Source organism: Petaurus breviceps, unplaced genomic scaffold, assembly GCF_028583685.1.
Source record: "Petaurus breviceps papuanus isolate PSGF00001 unplaced genomic scaffold, PetGlider_PUasm1.0 186, whole genome shotgun sequence".
Taxonomy (NCBI): domain Eukaryota; kingdom Metazoa; phylum Chordata; class Mammalia; order Diprotodontia; family Petauridae; genus Petaurus; species Petaurus breviceps.
The window spans coordinates 48,604,713-48,621,395 of record NW_027185798.1 but is presented as its reverse complement, the minus strand read 5'-3'; the positions used below and the strand labels follow the sequence as shown (position 1 = coordinate 48,621,395).

Sequence of the window (16,683 nt, the reverse complement as noted above, 5' to 3'; positions counted from 1 at the left end):
CAAAATCTAGGATGCATGTCAGATTATGCCTAGTGTTTCTTAACTTCTCTATCAAAAATTATAAGATAGAGAGGTCACTTTTCCTAAGGTGCTCATTTCTATCCCACCACCCCATTCCTCTTTGTTAATGATGAGAGTCAGAAGATAATTTTCCTTTCTTGGCTCCCTTTGTTTCTGAAGGATGAAACTATCATTGAGGCAAGTAGAACATATGAGCTGCTCTGCCTTTGGTAGAGAGAGAGCTCTGGCAGATGTCCAACCAACTGAAGTCTCCCATCACTGCTACATCATGCTCCCATGCCACTTTTGTGATCTACTTCCAAACAAATCTTTTTTCTTCTGTTACGGTGGAAAGTTCTTCAACCAGGTCTTTTATGTCTTCTCCCTCCCTCCCCCACCCCATACCCAGTTCCTCAGATGAGTATAGCTTTTAATATACCCTTGTACTGGGCTGGGACTGACTCAGATCAGTTCCCTAATAGTTCAGGTTCAATATTAGAACAAAAGAAGAAACTCATGTGTGATTCAGCATTAAAAAAAAAAAAGATTTACTTAGTCTTGGTGAGAGAGTATCAATAAGGATAAGCACTGAAGACACCTTAAGCTGATTCAGCTGAATGACATTCCTTTGCCTCTAAAATCAAATATAAAGCTTTCTGTTTGACATTTAAAGTTCATCACAACCTGCTTCCTTTCTACCTTTCTTACACATTTCTCCCCTCCCCAGAGTCTACAGTTCAGCTGTACTGGGTTGTACAGTGCATAGAGTGCTGGCTTAGGAGTCAGGAATTCAGGCTCAGACACTCATTAACTGTGTGACCTTGGGCAAATCACCTAACCTGCCTGCCTTAATTTCCTCCATTATAAATGGGGATCATAATAACACCTACCTCCCGGGGTTGTGAGATAATTTTGAAGCACTTAGCAGAGTACAAAGCACACAAGAGTCACTTATAAATGCGTCTCTTTCTTCCCTTCCCCCTTCAGCACACATGATGTGAGCCATCTTGTCTCACATATATGTAATGCCCTCCCTTATCATCTTACTCTCTTAGAATTCCTGCTTTTCTCAGCTCAAATGACCGTTTTAAGTAAATGAAGCCATTCCCATTCTCTTGGACTGCCACTGATCTCCCTCACATGACTACCTTGTATTCATTTTGTATATATTATGTATATATGTATCCATGTTGTCTCCCTTTAGTTTTGAGAGACCGTTTTAGTCTCTTTGTCCTCAGAACTTAGCATGGTACCTGGCACATAGTAAGCGTGTAATAAGTCTTCCTGAATCCTACTAAATCTGCTTTACTCCCCTTTATTTGTCCTGTGCCTTTTGAATTACAGCTAGCATTTATACAGTGCTTTAGTGTTTGCAAACCACCTTACCCTGTTAGGCAGGTGTTATTCTCATTTTACAGCTGAGGAAATTGAAGCTTAGGAAGGGTGATTTGTTCAGGATCACACAGATAATAAAGTATCTGAAGCAGAATTTTTTATCTTTCATTTTTTAATTGTAGTTTTTCAATTAATGAAAATACACCTTCTCTCCCAACAACACCCCATTTGAAAAAGAAATTAAAATCGTTGTAACAAATATGCATTGTCAAGCAAGACTAATTCACACACTGGCCATAACCAAAAGACTCTCACTCTGTACCCCAAGACCATCCCCTCCGTATCAGGAGGTGGGCAGCCTGTGTTTCATCACGAGACCTCTGGACTTGTGGTTAGTCTTTGTGTTGATCAGTTCTAAATTCCTAAATCTTTCCAAAGTTATCTGTCTTTACAATGTTGTATAAATTGTTCATCTAGTTGTTTACTCAGCATCAGTTCAAAAACGTCAGGTTTCTGTGAAACCATTCCCTTCATCATTTCTTATAGCACAATAGTATTCCATTGCCTTCATATGCTATATTCAGCCATCTCCCATTTAATGGGTACTACCTTTAGTATCCAAGACATATGGGCCTTTTTCCTCTTTCTTTGACCTCTTTAAGAAATAGACAAGTGCTATCACTGGGTCACTTTTGGGGCATCATTCCAAACTGCTTTCCAGAACGGCTGGCCCAGTTCACAGCTTCACCAACAATGCATTAGTGCACCTCTTTTACCACACCCCTCTAGCATTTGTCATCTTTCCTTTTAGCCAGTGTTGCCAATCTGGTAGGTATGAAGAGCTACCTCAAGGTCATTTTAATTTGCAGGGTTTGGAGTATTTTTTTTTCATACAGTTATTGATAGCTTGGATTTCCTCCTCTAAAGACTACCTGTTTATATATCCTTTGTCCAGCTATCATTTGGGGAATGGCTCAGGTGCTGTGCTAAGTGCTTCATAGTTAATGTCTTATTTGATCTTCACAATACTGTGAAGTAGGTACTTTTATTATTCCCATTTTGCTGATGAGGAAACTGAAACAAACAGGAATTGAATGATTTGTTCAGGGTCACACAGCTAGTAAGTATCTGAGGCTGCCTTTGAACTCTTGTTTTTCTGACTCTAGGCTCTGAGTTTTATCCATTGCATAACACAATCAGGCACCCATATGCATTAGAAATGGGACCTTTATCAGAGAAATTTGCTGCAAAGATTTTCTTGAAGTTATCTGCTTCTAATTTTATCTGCATTAGTTTTGTTTCTGCAAAAACTTTTATGTATCAAAACTGTTCGTTTTATCTTCTATGATGCTCTCTATCCCTTGATTTGTAATGAATTCTTTCCTTGTGCTCATCTGAGGTAGAATTTGAATTTAGGTCTTTTTACTCGAGTTTCAGCACCCTATTCTGTATGCCAATTTCTGTTATGGTTCCCAACCCACCGAGTCTCAGTGGTAACTATTGTCAGATTTGTCTTTCTATGTTAGGCAATTTGGTTCACTTTGTTACCAATACTTTTTATATTTACATATAAATATTTACAGCTATGTAGTTTATTTCTGGACCTTTTCTTGTATTTTATGTAATATTAATTACTGATTATCTCTATTACAATTTTCCTATTATACTGGCTACTTTTTATGATATCTAGTTATTAAATATACCCAAGTACATTTCTCCTTCCCATTCCTTTTTACTTTTAAGCTACTTTGCTTATATTTGCAAGATTCCAGACAAATGTGTTTTTACCAGACATTGTTAAATGTAATGCATCCCTGAACAAGAGGCCAATATTCCTTTTTTTTTTTTTTTTAAACAGAAGTTCAGGTCTGGTCTTCATTATCTTCTTTACCAGCTGTTCATTAACAAAATCTGCTTTTCCCTTCTGAGGCCTCTGAGAGGTAGCCATGATGAACTGTACCCACCCATCAATTTTTCAGTTTTGTAACCTTTAAGACTTCATAACCCTTAGCATAACTTAGTAGTTTCATTTGTCCCAACATTAATCACTTGAAGTGAGTTGGTCACAGGGTTTGATAATTCTCCATTAAGTTCTGCATACATGGCCCGAGAAAGCAGCACATTCTTTCTATTCATTTAAGGCCAATAAAAGGCTGCCCAAGCACCCCTCAGCAGGGAGTCATCAGGTACCAATTTTCCTTTTTTCTTCCTTTTACTGGATGATAGACAGCTATAGTTCCATGTTGTTATTTCTTGCAAAGTAAGCAATTGCTCTCTTAGAGAGAGGAAGCTATGAGAAAGGCTTCATATTTACTATTCAGATAAACTGATAGGATTGAATTAAATTAACTCTAAGTGTTCAGTGGTCCTCCTTGTGCCACATTCTTTCCTACCTCCAACCTCCTAAACAAAGGTCAAGAATCTACTCGGTGTCTTCAGATATTTTCTTTTGTTTCTAACCTGTCTTGTTTTATTTTGTGAGCAACACTTCATTTTTCCATTAAACACAGAGAGCCAAGAGGTATTCCCTTGAGCAGGAGCAACAAGCTGTTCCAGAAAGGTAGTTTTGATGTAAAGAAAAATTTCTCAATGATTAGAGCTTTCCAAAAGTAATCAAATCAACACTACCAAAACACTCCTCCCTGGCCATCACTTCCCCTTTAAGTGTTGTCTTGCTTTTTTAGAAAGGAAACTCCTTGAGAGCAAGGGTTCTCTTGCTTTCTGGTATTTATGTGATATGAAAATTAATTATTGAGTTTGTATTTTATATTTTATAGCACTCTGTAATTGATTGTAATCTGTAACCATATTCTGAATTCTACATAAGAAACCTAAGCCTTTTCTTTGTCTCTGAATGAAGCTCACGAGTTAGAAAAAAATCAGTCTTCCTCTCTCAAGTTAAATGCAAAGATTTAAGCTTTCCCACAATCATTGTTAAAGAAAAACTCAGAACTAAAGTTTAGAAGTTCAATACTCTCACAAAACACTTTAAAGGAACTGTTATTCTAGCACAACCTGCAAATCACTTTGTGCCAAGGAAGCTTGTTATCCCTCATAACTCTGGGACATCTGTGTGTCATCCTTGAAAGCGGACAAGCTGACCTTGTCCCATCTCAGCCTCATCCTTGCCAATTAAAGTTGGTCTTATCTCATTCCCAGGCATCTGTGAGTCTGCTACACCTAGTCCACTATCAATACATCACTATTGGCTACACAATAGTGAAGTGTCCATTAGAAATTATAGACACCTAAGCCCCCTCCCAGTCACAACCTGCAAGAAGGGGCCCCACCAGGGTCCCTGGAAACCACCTGTTAGGCCACAGAAGTTTGGGGACTTTCCACCTGTGTTGCTAGAAACATCACATCCTTGAACCCCAGATACAGATCTGTTTGTATCTAAGGCTTTGCTAGAAACGGCACCACACCTTGTTGGCTTTCACGCTCTGCTTAATCCCCTACCTCCATGTGGAGGTTTAAGACCACCTGTCTTAAACTGCAAATTTCGTTGTTAGCCACATTTCGTTAACATTTCATTCTCTATAAAAACTTGCTCTGCAGAAGGCTTGGGGCTGTCTTCCCTAAGTCTTAGGGAGGCAGTCGCCGGCTGGCTAATAAACACTCTTTAAATTTGCAATTGGCATTGCTGTCCTGTTACTGCTCGGCTGTCCACTTCAATATTAAGTACCTTCTGAATACCCAGTCAGATACAACCTGGTGTTTAGAATTGTACATAAGAACCTTATTAACTTTCATGGAATAGCAGAAGGGTAATCATTATACTACTAAGATAAACCTTGTAAAAAAAATCCTGGAGGGCTCACCCAATCAACTATACTGGAAAAAAAAAAAACCACTCTAACAATCAGTCAATTAGCATTTATTAATCACTATACAACAGTCCTGTAGTAAGCATTGGTGATGCAAACAGAGCTACAAACAACAACAAACCAATCCCTTGTCTCAAGGAGCTCAATCCAATAAGGTAAATACAGACAGGATAAACTGGGGGTCAACTCAGAGTGACAGTGCTAAGACTAAAGAGGACTGGAAAAGACATTGCAGAAGATGGAATTCTAGCTAAGAGCTGCAATACTTCAGGATGCAGCTGGTCCCATCAATCCATAAAACGAATTCCTTTAAGACAGAGAGGGGGTGGTCTGAGGGGTATATGTGTGTGTATGTAAACCCCTTGCCTTAATGTAACCAATTATGATTCCTCATCTGAATGAAACTCCCAACCCCTTAACCATTAACCCTCACCTATTCTGTTATGTTCTTTGTTCTATGCTAATCAAAAGAAGTTGCAGCATCAATTCTTGGTCTTTGGCTAGAAACGAATGGAAGCCATTGATCTCCCTATAAATAGGTTCAGTGCCTTACTAGTAAACTGTTATATTGCTCGGAGAGAATATGCCTCGGTCTACCTTTTTGTTGAATTTCACTGGAGAAAATCCCCAGTGCTTCGCACAATGCCTGGCAGTAGAAAGCTCTAACAAAGTGAAACAGGCAGCCTCACACAGGAGTTAGTGAATTCTTGATTAGTGGAGTGTTTCAAGCAGGTATTATTTGTCAGAGATGGAGAGAAGATTCCGGTTCAATTACACGGGATTTGACGAAATTAAGGTCTGTTTCGATTCTGAGAGGTCAGGACAGAGGTCCAAACAAACTTTCCTTAAACCTTTACTTTTTTTCTGCCAGGCACCCAGGATACAAAGAAAAGCCAACAGTCCTTGCTCTCATTTTAATGAGGGGAGGGAGAAAAAAAAAGGGGGGGAGACGAATAAGCAATAAACAGGGAGAAGCAATTAATTGCATTTGCTTCTTTTTGATTGATACTTCACCCGGAAGAAGTGAAACGTCAGCAGTATCACTGAGAAACAACAAATGCCAATTCATTGAACTAGAAATCGGAGAATCTGAGTTCTAGTGATCAACTCTCCTGTTATGTGAATTTGCGAGGTTTCGTTTTTCTGATGTTAAATTATCCCCACTAGTAAAGGAAAGGTTGGGGGCGGCTAGGTGGCTCTGTGAATAGAGCACCAGCCCTGGAGTCAGGAGGACCTGAATTCAAATCCGACCTCAGACATTTAACACTTACTAGCCGAATGACCTTGGGCAATTGCCCTGGCTCCCTCCCAAAAAAAAAAAAAAAAAAAAAAAAAGGAGGGTTGGATGGGATGATAGTTATGTAAATAAAAAGAAAACTAGTATAAATGCTTCCAAAATTCCAGATATCTGACCTAGAATATTGTATTGATTTTGAAATTTCCTCTGCAACAAAAATCTTGAGAGGAGATAATTTATTAAGATGCCATTTGGACTTGTCCCTTCCTGTACTTAGATTCTGAGAAATCCAATTCAAGAAATTCATCTTTAATAGCTGGGGAATTATTTTGAAAAGCTATGTTAGTGACTAATGTAAAAATATGTTTAATGTGAATGTATATGTAGAGCCAACATCAGAATGCCTACCATCTTGGGGAGAGGGGAGAAGATGGAGGGGAGAAAAATTGCAACTCAAAAGCTTGTGGAACTGAATGCTGTAAACTAAAAATAAATGAATAAATTTTTTTTAAAAGAAAAGCTATGTTAGAAAAAATAGACAATTATATAGTTTAAACAATAAGCTAATATTTTCTTGATATTTTTTCAACAGCAGTTTTTTATGACAAATATAAACTACCTTTTAATAATTATAGCTATACATGTAAATGGGGGAGTGTGATAGTAATGGCAATTAAAGATTCCCCTGTATTAGCTTGGTTTTCAAATTGATTGTGTTAAAACCCAGAGTTTGTTAATCCCACCTGTGGGATGGGCTTGTTGATGTGAAAAGAAAGTCCTGAATTGGGAGGAGCTGGTGAGGTAGATTTGGAGAGACACTAGAGAGAGGCGGAAGATCTTTTTTGGAAGCAGCACCTCGTGGAGAGAGAGAGACTAAGAGAATTGCTGGTGGCCGCTTTGAATTGCCCTGGACTTTTGAGACCTGCCCCCCTGAGCTGCCAAGGACTGAGGAGACATGGCTGTTTTGCTGGTACTTTGTCTGTCTGTTTTGATGTTATTTTGCCAGATTTGTCCACTGGTGAAAGACTGTCCTGTTGAAGAAGTCCTGGAACCTGGCATTTGGTTAAGAAGCCCTGAGACTGTCCTGCAGACAGAGAGTGAATACTGTCCACTGATGAGGGACAGTACTGTTGTTGCAGGGGTCTGGAGACTGTCCTACAGACAGAGTGAATACTGTCCACTGGTGAGGGACAGTGCTGTTGTTGCAGGGGTCTGGGAACCTTTCTGTTGGTTCGGAAGCCCTGAAGAAGGATTTTCTTGTTGTATGTTTACAGAAATCCTGGGAGAGGGCTTTGCTAATGTGTTCAGGGGTTCTAGGACTGTTCTACAGACAGAGGATAAATTCATGAAGGGACTGGCAATGTATCTTATGGCCTTGCTAAGCCTTGTCTCCCCAGGAACTAAGATTGCTGAGAACTTGCCTCGTGTCAAGATGAAGAAAAGACCTCCATTTGGGTATTAAGTGCTGTGTTTAAACTTGATGTAACTCTGGGGTAGATTCAATTGTGATCCTAGGGGTGGGGAACTTTTGACCTTATTGTGCTCTGTGATTGACAAATGAAGGTACTTTACCTATGTTTGGAAAATAATCTCCATTTGAGAAGAGGGGTTTTGTGGTGGACCAAATGAAGGTATAGCCTAGGGGTGGAGTAGTATTTAGAACAGGGACTTTGTAATTGATTGAATGATTGGAAAGTCCTGGGGTGGGGTAGTCCTTGGAGATTATTTAATCACACTTAGTAAATGCTGTATTTTGAATGATGTCATGTTTTGATCTTCTCTGTTCTTGGTTTGTCACTAAATAAAATAGAGAGCACCTATGCTGGTATTTTGAACCTGGGAAGTTGCCTTGCTTGGCATTACATTACAGGGAGGCAGGGAAGTTCAACAATTTAATACATTTCAGCTGGAGAAATATGAAAAATGTAGCATGTCTGAAAAGAACTAAAAGTTCTACCAGCTCACAAAAATTATTTCTTAGCCAGATATCTATTCCCCACACACTTGAAGTTTCAAAAAGAATATAAGCACACTTGAATACTTACTCTGCATGTATTTATAGCTGTAGGCAAAGGAAAAATTACAAGTTTCATATATGTTATATATATTAATACATATGGTTAATGTTTTATTATTATTTCAGGTAATCCAATACTGCATCTTTTAAAAAGTAGTATAAACGCTTCTAACAGAGCACATAAACACATTTTTCCTTGTCTACATGTTTAATACAATCACTAAGATTCACCATGAAAGCTCCAAGGATGCTTATCCAAATTCCCACTCCCACTGACAAGTCAAAGCCACAGAGCCTGGCTGTGTCTTCCCTGAAGGGTTCCAGGGATAATGCTGAAGCCCCAACAAGACAGATTTCCTACCAAGATTATCAGCTAAGAATCATTTAGTTAGCTAGATCAAAGAATTTTGTTGTTGTTTTTTTAGAAAGGAGTGTTTTCCAAAGGCTGTGTGGCTCACTCTCACCAGTAGAGTCCAGGGAAGAATGGCCTCAAACTTAGCCTATATGTCAAAGGAGTAACTCACACAGCTCCCTGTTGCTCAAAGTCCTTTTCTTCTCTCTGTAGAGGGCTCAGGAAGTTCCCCTTAAGCATAGAAAATCTATCTTCCATTTCTCCATGGCTCCTTATACAGACATTGCTGTCAGTTGATCAGATGTAGTTTTGGACAATGATGAAAATCCAGTGTTTTCCAGATCCTTCTAAATTGGAATGGCCCCACCTTCAGGGAGTGGTTTGTCGGAATGGAGCTCTCCCTCCTTCCAAGTAATTCCTCAGGGATATACTAGAAAGCCACAGACTCCAACTCCAGAATTCAATTCTCTTTCCACTTGCTTGCTAATTTATAGATGATCTCTGGGCATGCCTAAGTCTCCTATGATTATTAGAACAGACTTCCTGTTTGGCCTCATTTCAGTTCATCCAAAGGTTTTCAAAAACTCTTCACTCAGTCTATGGTCTTTTAACTGACTGTCCAACTAAGACTTGTCTTCATCTAGTTAAGATATTAGAGCTAAAATGGGATGAGACTGTTTGGATTTCATCCTTATATAAATAAGGTTTACTGACTCAAGATCATAAGGTCCATAAGACTCTCTAAGTACTCAAGTGTGACCCTTTGACTGAATCCAAATTTCACTGAACAAATCCCCTTAATAAAAAGGATTTGCTCTTACTCAGTCAAAAGGCTACACCCAAGGACCTAGAAGACCACATGTTGCCTCAAGGCTGTAGATTTCCCACCCCTGATTTTGGGTATGGTACATATTCCCTACAGAAGCTTTACTCTACAAAAGTTCTAGTTCTATGCATTTCAAAGTGAAGTCATGTCAATAAATATTAATTGTATATGTGATGAGGTATGGGCTCTGGGAGCCCCCTTGAGGTACAGGCTCTGGGAACCACCCTTGCACTCTTGATTAAATCATCCCATTTGATGAGGCAAGTCCTTTACTAGACTTCCCATCCTAGAATTGGCCTAGCCCACCATTGTTTGTGGTCTCCAGGTGGCTTCCCACCCTTAGTCACTCATGGACCTCATTAACTTAGCCTCCAGCTACCTCCCACCCTTAATCACTCATTGACCTCATTAACTCCTCCTCTAGACCACCCCTAGATTCCTTCCACAGCCTTCTATATATAAGACCCCATCTCACACCAGGTGTGTGAGAGCGCCGTAGAATAGTGAGAGCACCATAGAATGACCTAGCACTCTGTGTCTAATGCAAGCGAATAAATTTTACTTTTCTTTGGCTTGAGAAGACTTGAGACTTGATTCATTTTTTCAATTGATCATTCGGCAGGACTGGGGGTAACCTCTTCATATGGGCCAAGACTGCTATACATTGAGGATACAAAGCCCCCCCCCCCCAAAAAAAAAACAACCCTCTGTTCCCTAGGTACAGTCTAAAGTGGGGAAACAACACGCAAACAACTATGTTTACACACATAGACACAAACATGATAATATATAAGATAAGTTGGAAATAATCTTACAGGGAAGGAACTAGCATCAAGGAGATCAGAAAAAAAGGCTTCTTGCAGAAGGCAGGGTTTTGAATGAGACTAGAAGGAAGCCAAGAGGCAGAGAGGGGAAAAGGGAAGGCATTCCTTTAAAGAGGGAGAAGCAATGAAAAGGCAGTCAGGCCCTGAACTGTCCTGTTTGAGGAATTAGGAAAGAGGTCAGTGTCTCTAGAACAGAGGTGGAGGTGAAGTAAACTGTAAGAAGACCGGAAAGATAGGAGAGGGCCCAATTTTTGACAGCTTTTAATGCCAAAGAGTGTATCTTACATTTGATCCTGCCACAGGAGTTTATTGAAGGAGGAACATAGACCTGCTATTCTGAAAGAGTGTGACAGCTGGGGGAATACCTGACTCAAATTCTAAGTAAAACTTGATTCTGATTTTGCTAATTAATTAGCAGTTTAATATCCCGCACAGGGGCTGTCCTAATGTTTCCCTTTGCACCTTTATGTGAAGAAAGTACAGTACAAAGGATTTTAAGGAAGACATGAAAGTGCTTTCAGAGAACAAACTATCTTCAAGTACGGACCCAACATGCTATCCATTTGCTGGATATTTGTTGTGCTAACTGCAAACCATTTTGATGATTTCCTTAAAGCAGATACGCCTAAGGAATTGGACTTTGCAACATTTTAAAAAATCAGTTTTGGTATTTTAAATTTCATTTTTCTTTAAAGGTAACTTTTTAAAAAGTGATTTGGGGTTAACTAGTTTGATTTCCATGTTCTGGGGAGGCAGGACCCCGGGGTGGTGCAGCCCTTCTGTAAACAGGAACCCATTTTTAGAAGGCTTTGGGACTCACTAGCGCCCTTCCCACCCCACCCTACTCCCCTAAAAAGCGGGGTAAAAAAACCATTTCCACGTCGAGCTGTCTTCACGGAAGAGACGACAGCGCCCTAGAAGCGGCCGAGGGCTGGGTCGGGTCCTGCTGGAAGAGACCAGGATCCCGATTCGGGTACTTACTCCCTGCCGGGCCTGCCTTCCCTCTTCTGGGCTGGATGACCGACCCTAAAGTTCTCTTCCCCTAGGGAAAGAGTCTGGCCCTGGGTCCCAGGCCGGGAAGGGGCATTCTCCCGAATCAAGAGACTGCCAGCCCTCAGAAAGGTCAGACCCAGGTACTAGGCTCCTGCCGACCGACCGGGCCGCATCCGCAGCAATTACCGGAGGGCGAAGCCGACGGTTCAGGAGGGAGTTTGGAGGCGCACCCTCGCCAGGCAAACTTTTTTCCCACCCCCAGAGGCCTCCGATTGGTCCCAGGCTTGACTTGGAACGCCGGGACGAGTTCACGTCACTTCCGCCCGGGCCCTCCATCTTGTTCCCAGGGGCAGTTGGCGGAAGAGATCGTGCTCCCCAGTCGCCTGCTTGCCTTGTTCCGGGAGTTGCTCTGGCCCGCGTCCCAGTTCCCAGCTTCGGCGTGGGGTTCCCTCCTCCAGTCCCCCCTCACCCCGCCTTGGCCGGGGCGGAACAGCGAGGGGGCCCCCCGCTCCTGCCGTCGGCGTTCCATGGAGTAGGATCCCGGACCGTTGTGCCGAGCGAGAGCGAGAGGCCGAGCTTCGCTGCGCCCCCACCCCCTGCTCCCCCTCCCTTCCTGCTGCTCCTTCCTGCCCTCCCCCCCGCCTTCCGCCGCAACATGGCGAACAACAGCCCGGCGCTGACAGGCAGCAACTCTCAGCCGCCGCCGCAGCACCAGGCGGCCGCGGCCGCGGCGCAGCAGCAACAGCAGCAGTGCGGCGGCGGCGGCGGCGGCGCCATTAAGCCCGCCGCCTCGGGCAAGCAGGGGAACGTGCTGCCGCTGTGGGGCAACGAGAAGACCATGAACCTCAACCCCATGATCCTGACCAACATCCTGTCGTCGCCCTACTTCAAGGTGCAGCTCTACGAGCTCAAGACCTACCACGAGGTGGTGGACGAGATCTACTTCAAGGTACGGGGCTCCGAGGCCCGGGCCGGGGGCGGGGGCCGCGCGGGGCCGAGGCCCGGAGGTCGGGCCGGGCGGGGGGAGGGGAGCGCGGGGCCGGGGCAGCCGCCCCCCCTCCCCTCCCCGCCCGCCCCGCCGGCCGGTGGCTCTGGTGGCTGCGGCCGCCGCCGGGGCGGGGTCGGGCAGAGGCCGGCCGCCCGCCCTGCCTCCCCTCGATTCAGGCTTTGGGGCCTGGACGAGCTTCCTCCGCCTGCCTCCTCCCCCCACCCCAGCCTGCCCCCCCGGACCCGGTATCCGGGTAACGCCGATCCCTGCCGGAGGAGGAGGAGCGGGGGGGCAGTAACTCGATCCTCCGCTGAACCAACCACTCTCAATTACTCCTTTTGACGGGAGCCGGGCGGCACCGCCACGGCTCTGGGCTCGGCCCCCCCGGGTCTGTGGGCCTACCGACCCCCGTTTGGGCCCCCATCCCGGGTTCTCCCGGAGCCCCGTAGCTGAGCTGGCCGCGGGGGCTAGTCTGAGTCAAGGGGTGGGGGGAAAGGGCAGGGCAGGAGGCCTGCCCGCGTTCCCCGCAGGAGCCGCAATCGCAGGGGGGCACGTGAGCCACCCCCCGCGCGTAGTTGAGGAGGTAGTAGAGGATCGGCTGGGCCCTGGGCTTCAGCGGCAGGGTCGGTGCTGGCTTGGCTGTGCTGGGGCGATAACCTGGCGCCTCCTCACTGCACTCTTGTCTCAGTTCTTGTTTCGTTAGCAGGATTGACTCAGTCTTGCAGCGAGGCTTGGAGCAGCCCAGGGTCGCAGGTAGAGGTATGCACTATTAATCATCCTCAATCGCCTTAAATGCATTTCCCCGGCTAAATGAACGAATAAGTAGATTGGTTTGCTTGACCACTGGTTTGGGTTCCTCTTGCCCACAAGAGTTAGGTCTACTACCCATATCTGTGCCTCTTTTTAAGGCTAGATATATACCATATGTCATCTAGGAAATAACTTCCAGAATTCTTGATGCTAGAGCATAATTAAGAAAACAGGCTTATTGCTAGGCTTAACAGTCCTTTTAAATATTTTTAAGCGTATTTAATGGTTATTTTGGTTTAACGAAGTGACCTGTAAAATCGCTTTAGACATTAATAGAAATGTGTGTTTAGCAGAATGTTTCTATTTGTCTTAGTGGAGATGATTTTAGTAAAAAGGTTTTAATTTATATTTTCTTAGTTTTTCCACCTGAAAAGTGTTGCAGAGGCAAGATATTAGTTATTTGACATTTTCAAAGATTCATGCGTGAAGGGATACTTGGGCAGCTAGGGAGATAAGGAGTCCGTTTTGCAGAGGTGATTTTGTTCTCTTTCTGAGAATAATTTATATTACTAGCCTGTTATGGATTCAGTTGTAGTTTTATAAGCCAGAACTTCTTTTTAAAAAATTTAATTTGCAAGGCAAGCAGTTTTTCTATTATGGGATATTACTGAAATAGCATGGGAAATAGATGTGTGCTTTTATCTTCATTTATGACATAAACCAGTGCAATTTTTAAAAATTGAAAGTCAGCTTATATAGTTTTTCCTTTGTATTCTCTGTCTTGCTAAATAAATAGTCTGTTCAGTTGTAGGTGCTAATGATAATAATAGACATGATTTATATAAAGCATGTGAAGGATGAAATGGAGATATGCAGGTTTGTATGTTTTATAAATAGTAAATCCCAAAGATTTACTCTGACACTGTTTTGAAAATTCATTTAGAAAATTAAAAGCATATAATTATCAAAGGTCCTAATCAAATGATGCCAGAAAGAAAGATTTGAAAGTATAATAGAATTTATGCTGGATACTCAAACCACACTGTCAATATTTAACTGAATCTCAACATTCTTTGGCAGAATAAAATAGTTACACATTGGAAAAGAAAAATGAAAAGTAAGCAGCATGTTGTGATAGGTCACTAAATTTATCATAAAGCTGAAATGTTGGTGATCCTTTGGCCAACAACTAGCTTTGTGACCTTGAGCAAGTCATCTAACCTTTCTTGATCTCTTCTCTATGTGGAATGAGAGGAGAGCATCAGTTCTTCTCTTCTCACTCCCAGCAGCCTTCCAGTTCAGACATGCTAGGTAGTTTCTACTGCCATATAACAGTAGGTACTGATGATAGGTTTATATTGATCAACAAAGAAATATTTCCAGGTAGATGTTCTTTAGGGCAAAGCCACTGAAAATTTTAAGGTAATTAATAGTGGGCAAAAACATGGTACTTAAGGTTGACATTAATATGTTAAAAGGACATATCCATTTACCTTTGAAGCACAATGTAAGAAACAAAAATCGTTCTTAATCTACCTAAGAAACTTTTTGGATTGTGGCTTATTAGAGCTAACATTCTATTTTTCCATTGTTGATAGAGAAAATGTTTAGAGTATTTGCAATAGTAAAAGTGCTATGACCAAAAATGAGTCCCATTATTTTGTAATGTAGAAAGTTGTATTACTTTAGTCAGACCCAGTACTGAAGTAGAATTAAATTGTCATACAAGCCTAAATTAGTGAAGCTTCTTTTCGAAAGCAGTGTAATGGGAAAAGTGATGGATTTGGATTCAAAAGATCATTTGGTTTAAATCCTCCTTCAGTCCCTTCCGGTATGTTTGACTAGGTGACTTCTAAGGGAGGGAGGTCCCTTACCAGTCTTATATTCATGGCCCTATCTTAATTAAAATCTAGCCTTTGCTTCATATAAAGCCCAAAGTATATGTGTGATTTTTTTTTTCCTAAAATTTTTTTGTACTTGTGTACAAATTAACTGTTTCTTAATAGTTAAAAATGTTATGTCTTTGTGCTTTGTATTAAAGCAAATATTCCTCTGATTATACATAAAAAATAACAGTGCAACTCAAGATTGAATCCCTAAACAGATCTTTTTGAAAGTAAAAATATTATAAGTAAACACTTAAAACTAACAGTGATTATAGATGATACTCAACTGTTGTGCAAGGTGAATTGTGAGGGAAAAGTATGGCTTTTATGTGGATCTAGATTATAAATATTCACTCATTTTGTTAATCTATAGTGTGATCGGTAACAATATAAAGGAGTGGTTTTTTGGTTGGTTTGTTTTTTGGCACGTGCACTTTTGCTCCAGAAATATACTGAATTATAATAAGGTTTAATTTAATTTCACTGTCATTGTTTAGGATTTAATTTGCTCATTGTGACCCTAAAAAAAGAAAAGAACTTATTAGAGTCAAATCTATGGAGACTGTTATGTGGTCATGTACATGGTGATTACAATATTCAAATAGGCTTCCTAATTTAATATATAGTTTTGAATACAGAAATTTACCAACCACAAAATTTTGGTTATATCAGTCATTCTTCTAGGGTAAGAAGCTTATGCTCTATAGGCATAAGCATGGAACATTTTGAGCTTTACTAATGCCATATAATAAATGTCCTGGCCCCATGTGAATATTAGCAAAGCTGCTCTAATAATTTATTTTAAGCTGTTTTTGTGTAGTAAGGGTTCTATTTAAGATAGTCATTTTGGTATTCTTTTAAAAATCAAACTTCTTTCAGAGATACTGTACTGAATTCATAGTTGTAAGAGGAAACGATTTTGTCTAATCCTAAAGTAGATAGATTACAAAGACATTTGGAAGAGCTGCTGTGTTGATAGTTTTTGGTTTTCTTTTATCAGACATTTAAGCTTAAAGAATGAATGTTGTGATAGTTACCTTCTTGATATTTCCAGGTCACACATGTTGAGCCATGGGAAAAAGGAAGCAGAAAAACAGCAGGCCAGACAGGGATGTGCGGAGGGGTAAGTAGAAGTACGTGCATTCTTAAGTTTTTCTGTGTCTGGTGACAAATCTTAAATTTATATTATTACAAGGGAAACATAGACTTTTATATCAGTTAGACAGTTGACACACAGGTAGCAATTCTTAAAAGAGAAAAATCTGAATTCAAATGACTAGTAGGGTTAGAAAATAAAGAAGTATGTATGATTCTCCCTCTTAGTTTTTTTCTGCTAAGACTAATAATACCTGCCATTATTATATCTGGACCAGGGTTTCTTAACTTTTTTGTCTCATAGACCCCTTTGGCAGTGTGGTATGGACCCTTCTCAGAGTAAGAGAATATATTTGTTGTCCACATTCATAAATGAAAGAAATTCCAAATTGAGAAAGTAGTGAAAACAAAGATAATTTTTTTCTCCTAAGTTCACAGATCCCTTCAAATCTAACCAAGACCCCAGGTTAAGAACCTTGACCTAGATAGAGTCAACCTTTTGGTGTTAACTATTGATGCTCATTCTCTTATCTCCCTCCTCCCCCCCCCCCCC

At 41.5% G+C, this 16,683-nt stretch overlaps 1 protein-coding gene across 1 annotated transcript in view; it reads left to right on the top strand.

Annotated features, from left to right (window-relative positions):
- Positions 1 to 11,717: 11,717 nt before the first annotated feature.
- PRPF38B (pre-mRNA processing factor 38B) overlaps positions 11,718 to 16,683 on the top strand; it is a 10,147-nt gene continuing 5,181 nt past the window's right edge. The window contains exons 1-2 of the mRNA XM_069090480.1: positions 11,718 to 12,360; positions 16,090 to 16,158. Coding sequence (XP_068946581.1) covers positions 12,067 to 12,360; positions 16,090 to 16,158 — 363 coding nt within the window. The 5' untranslated portion in view covers positions 11,718 to 12,066. The remainder of the gene's footprint in view (positions 12,361 to 16,089; positions 16,159 to 16,683) is intronic.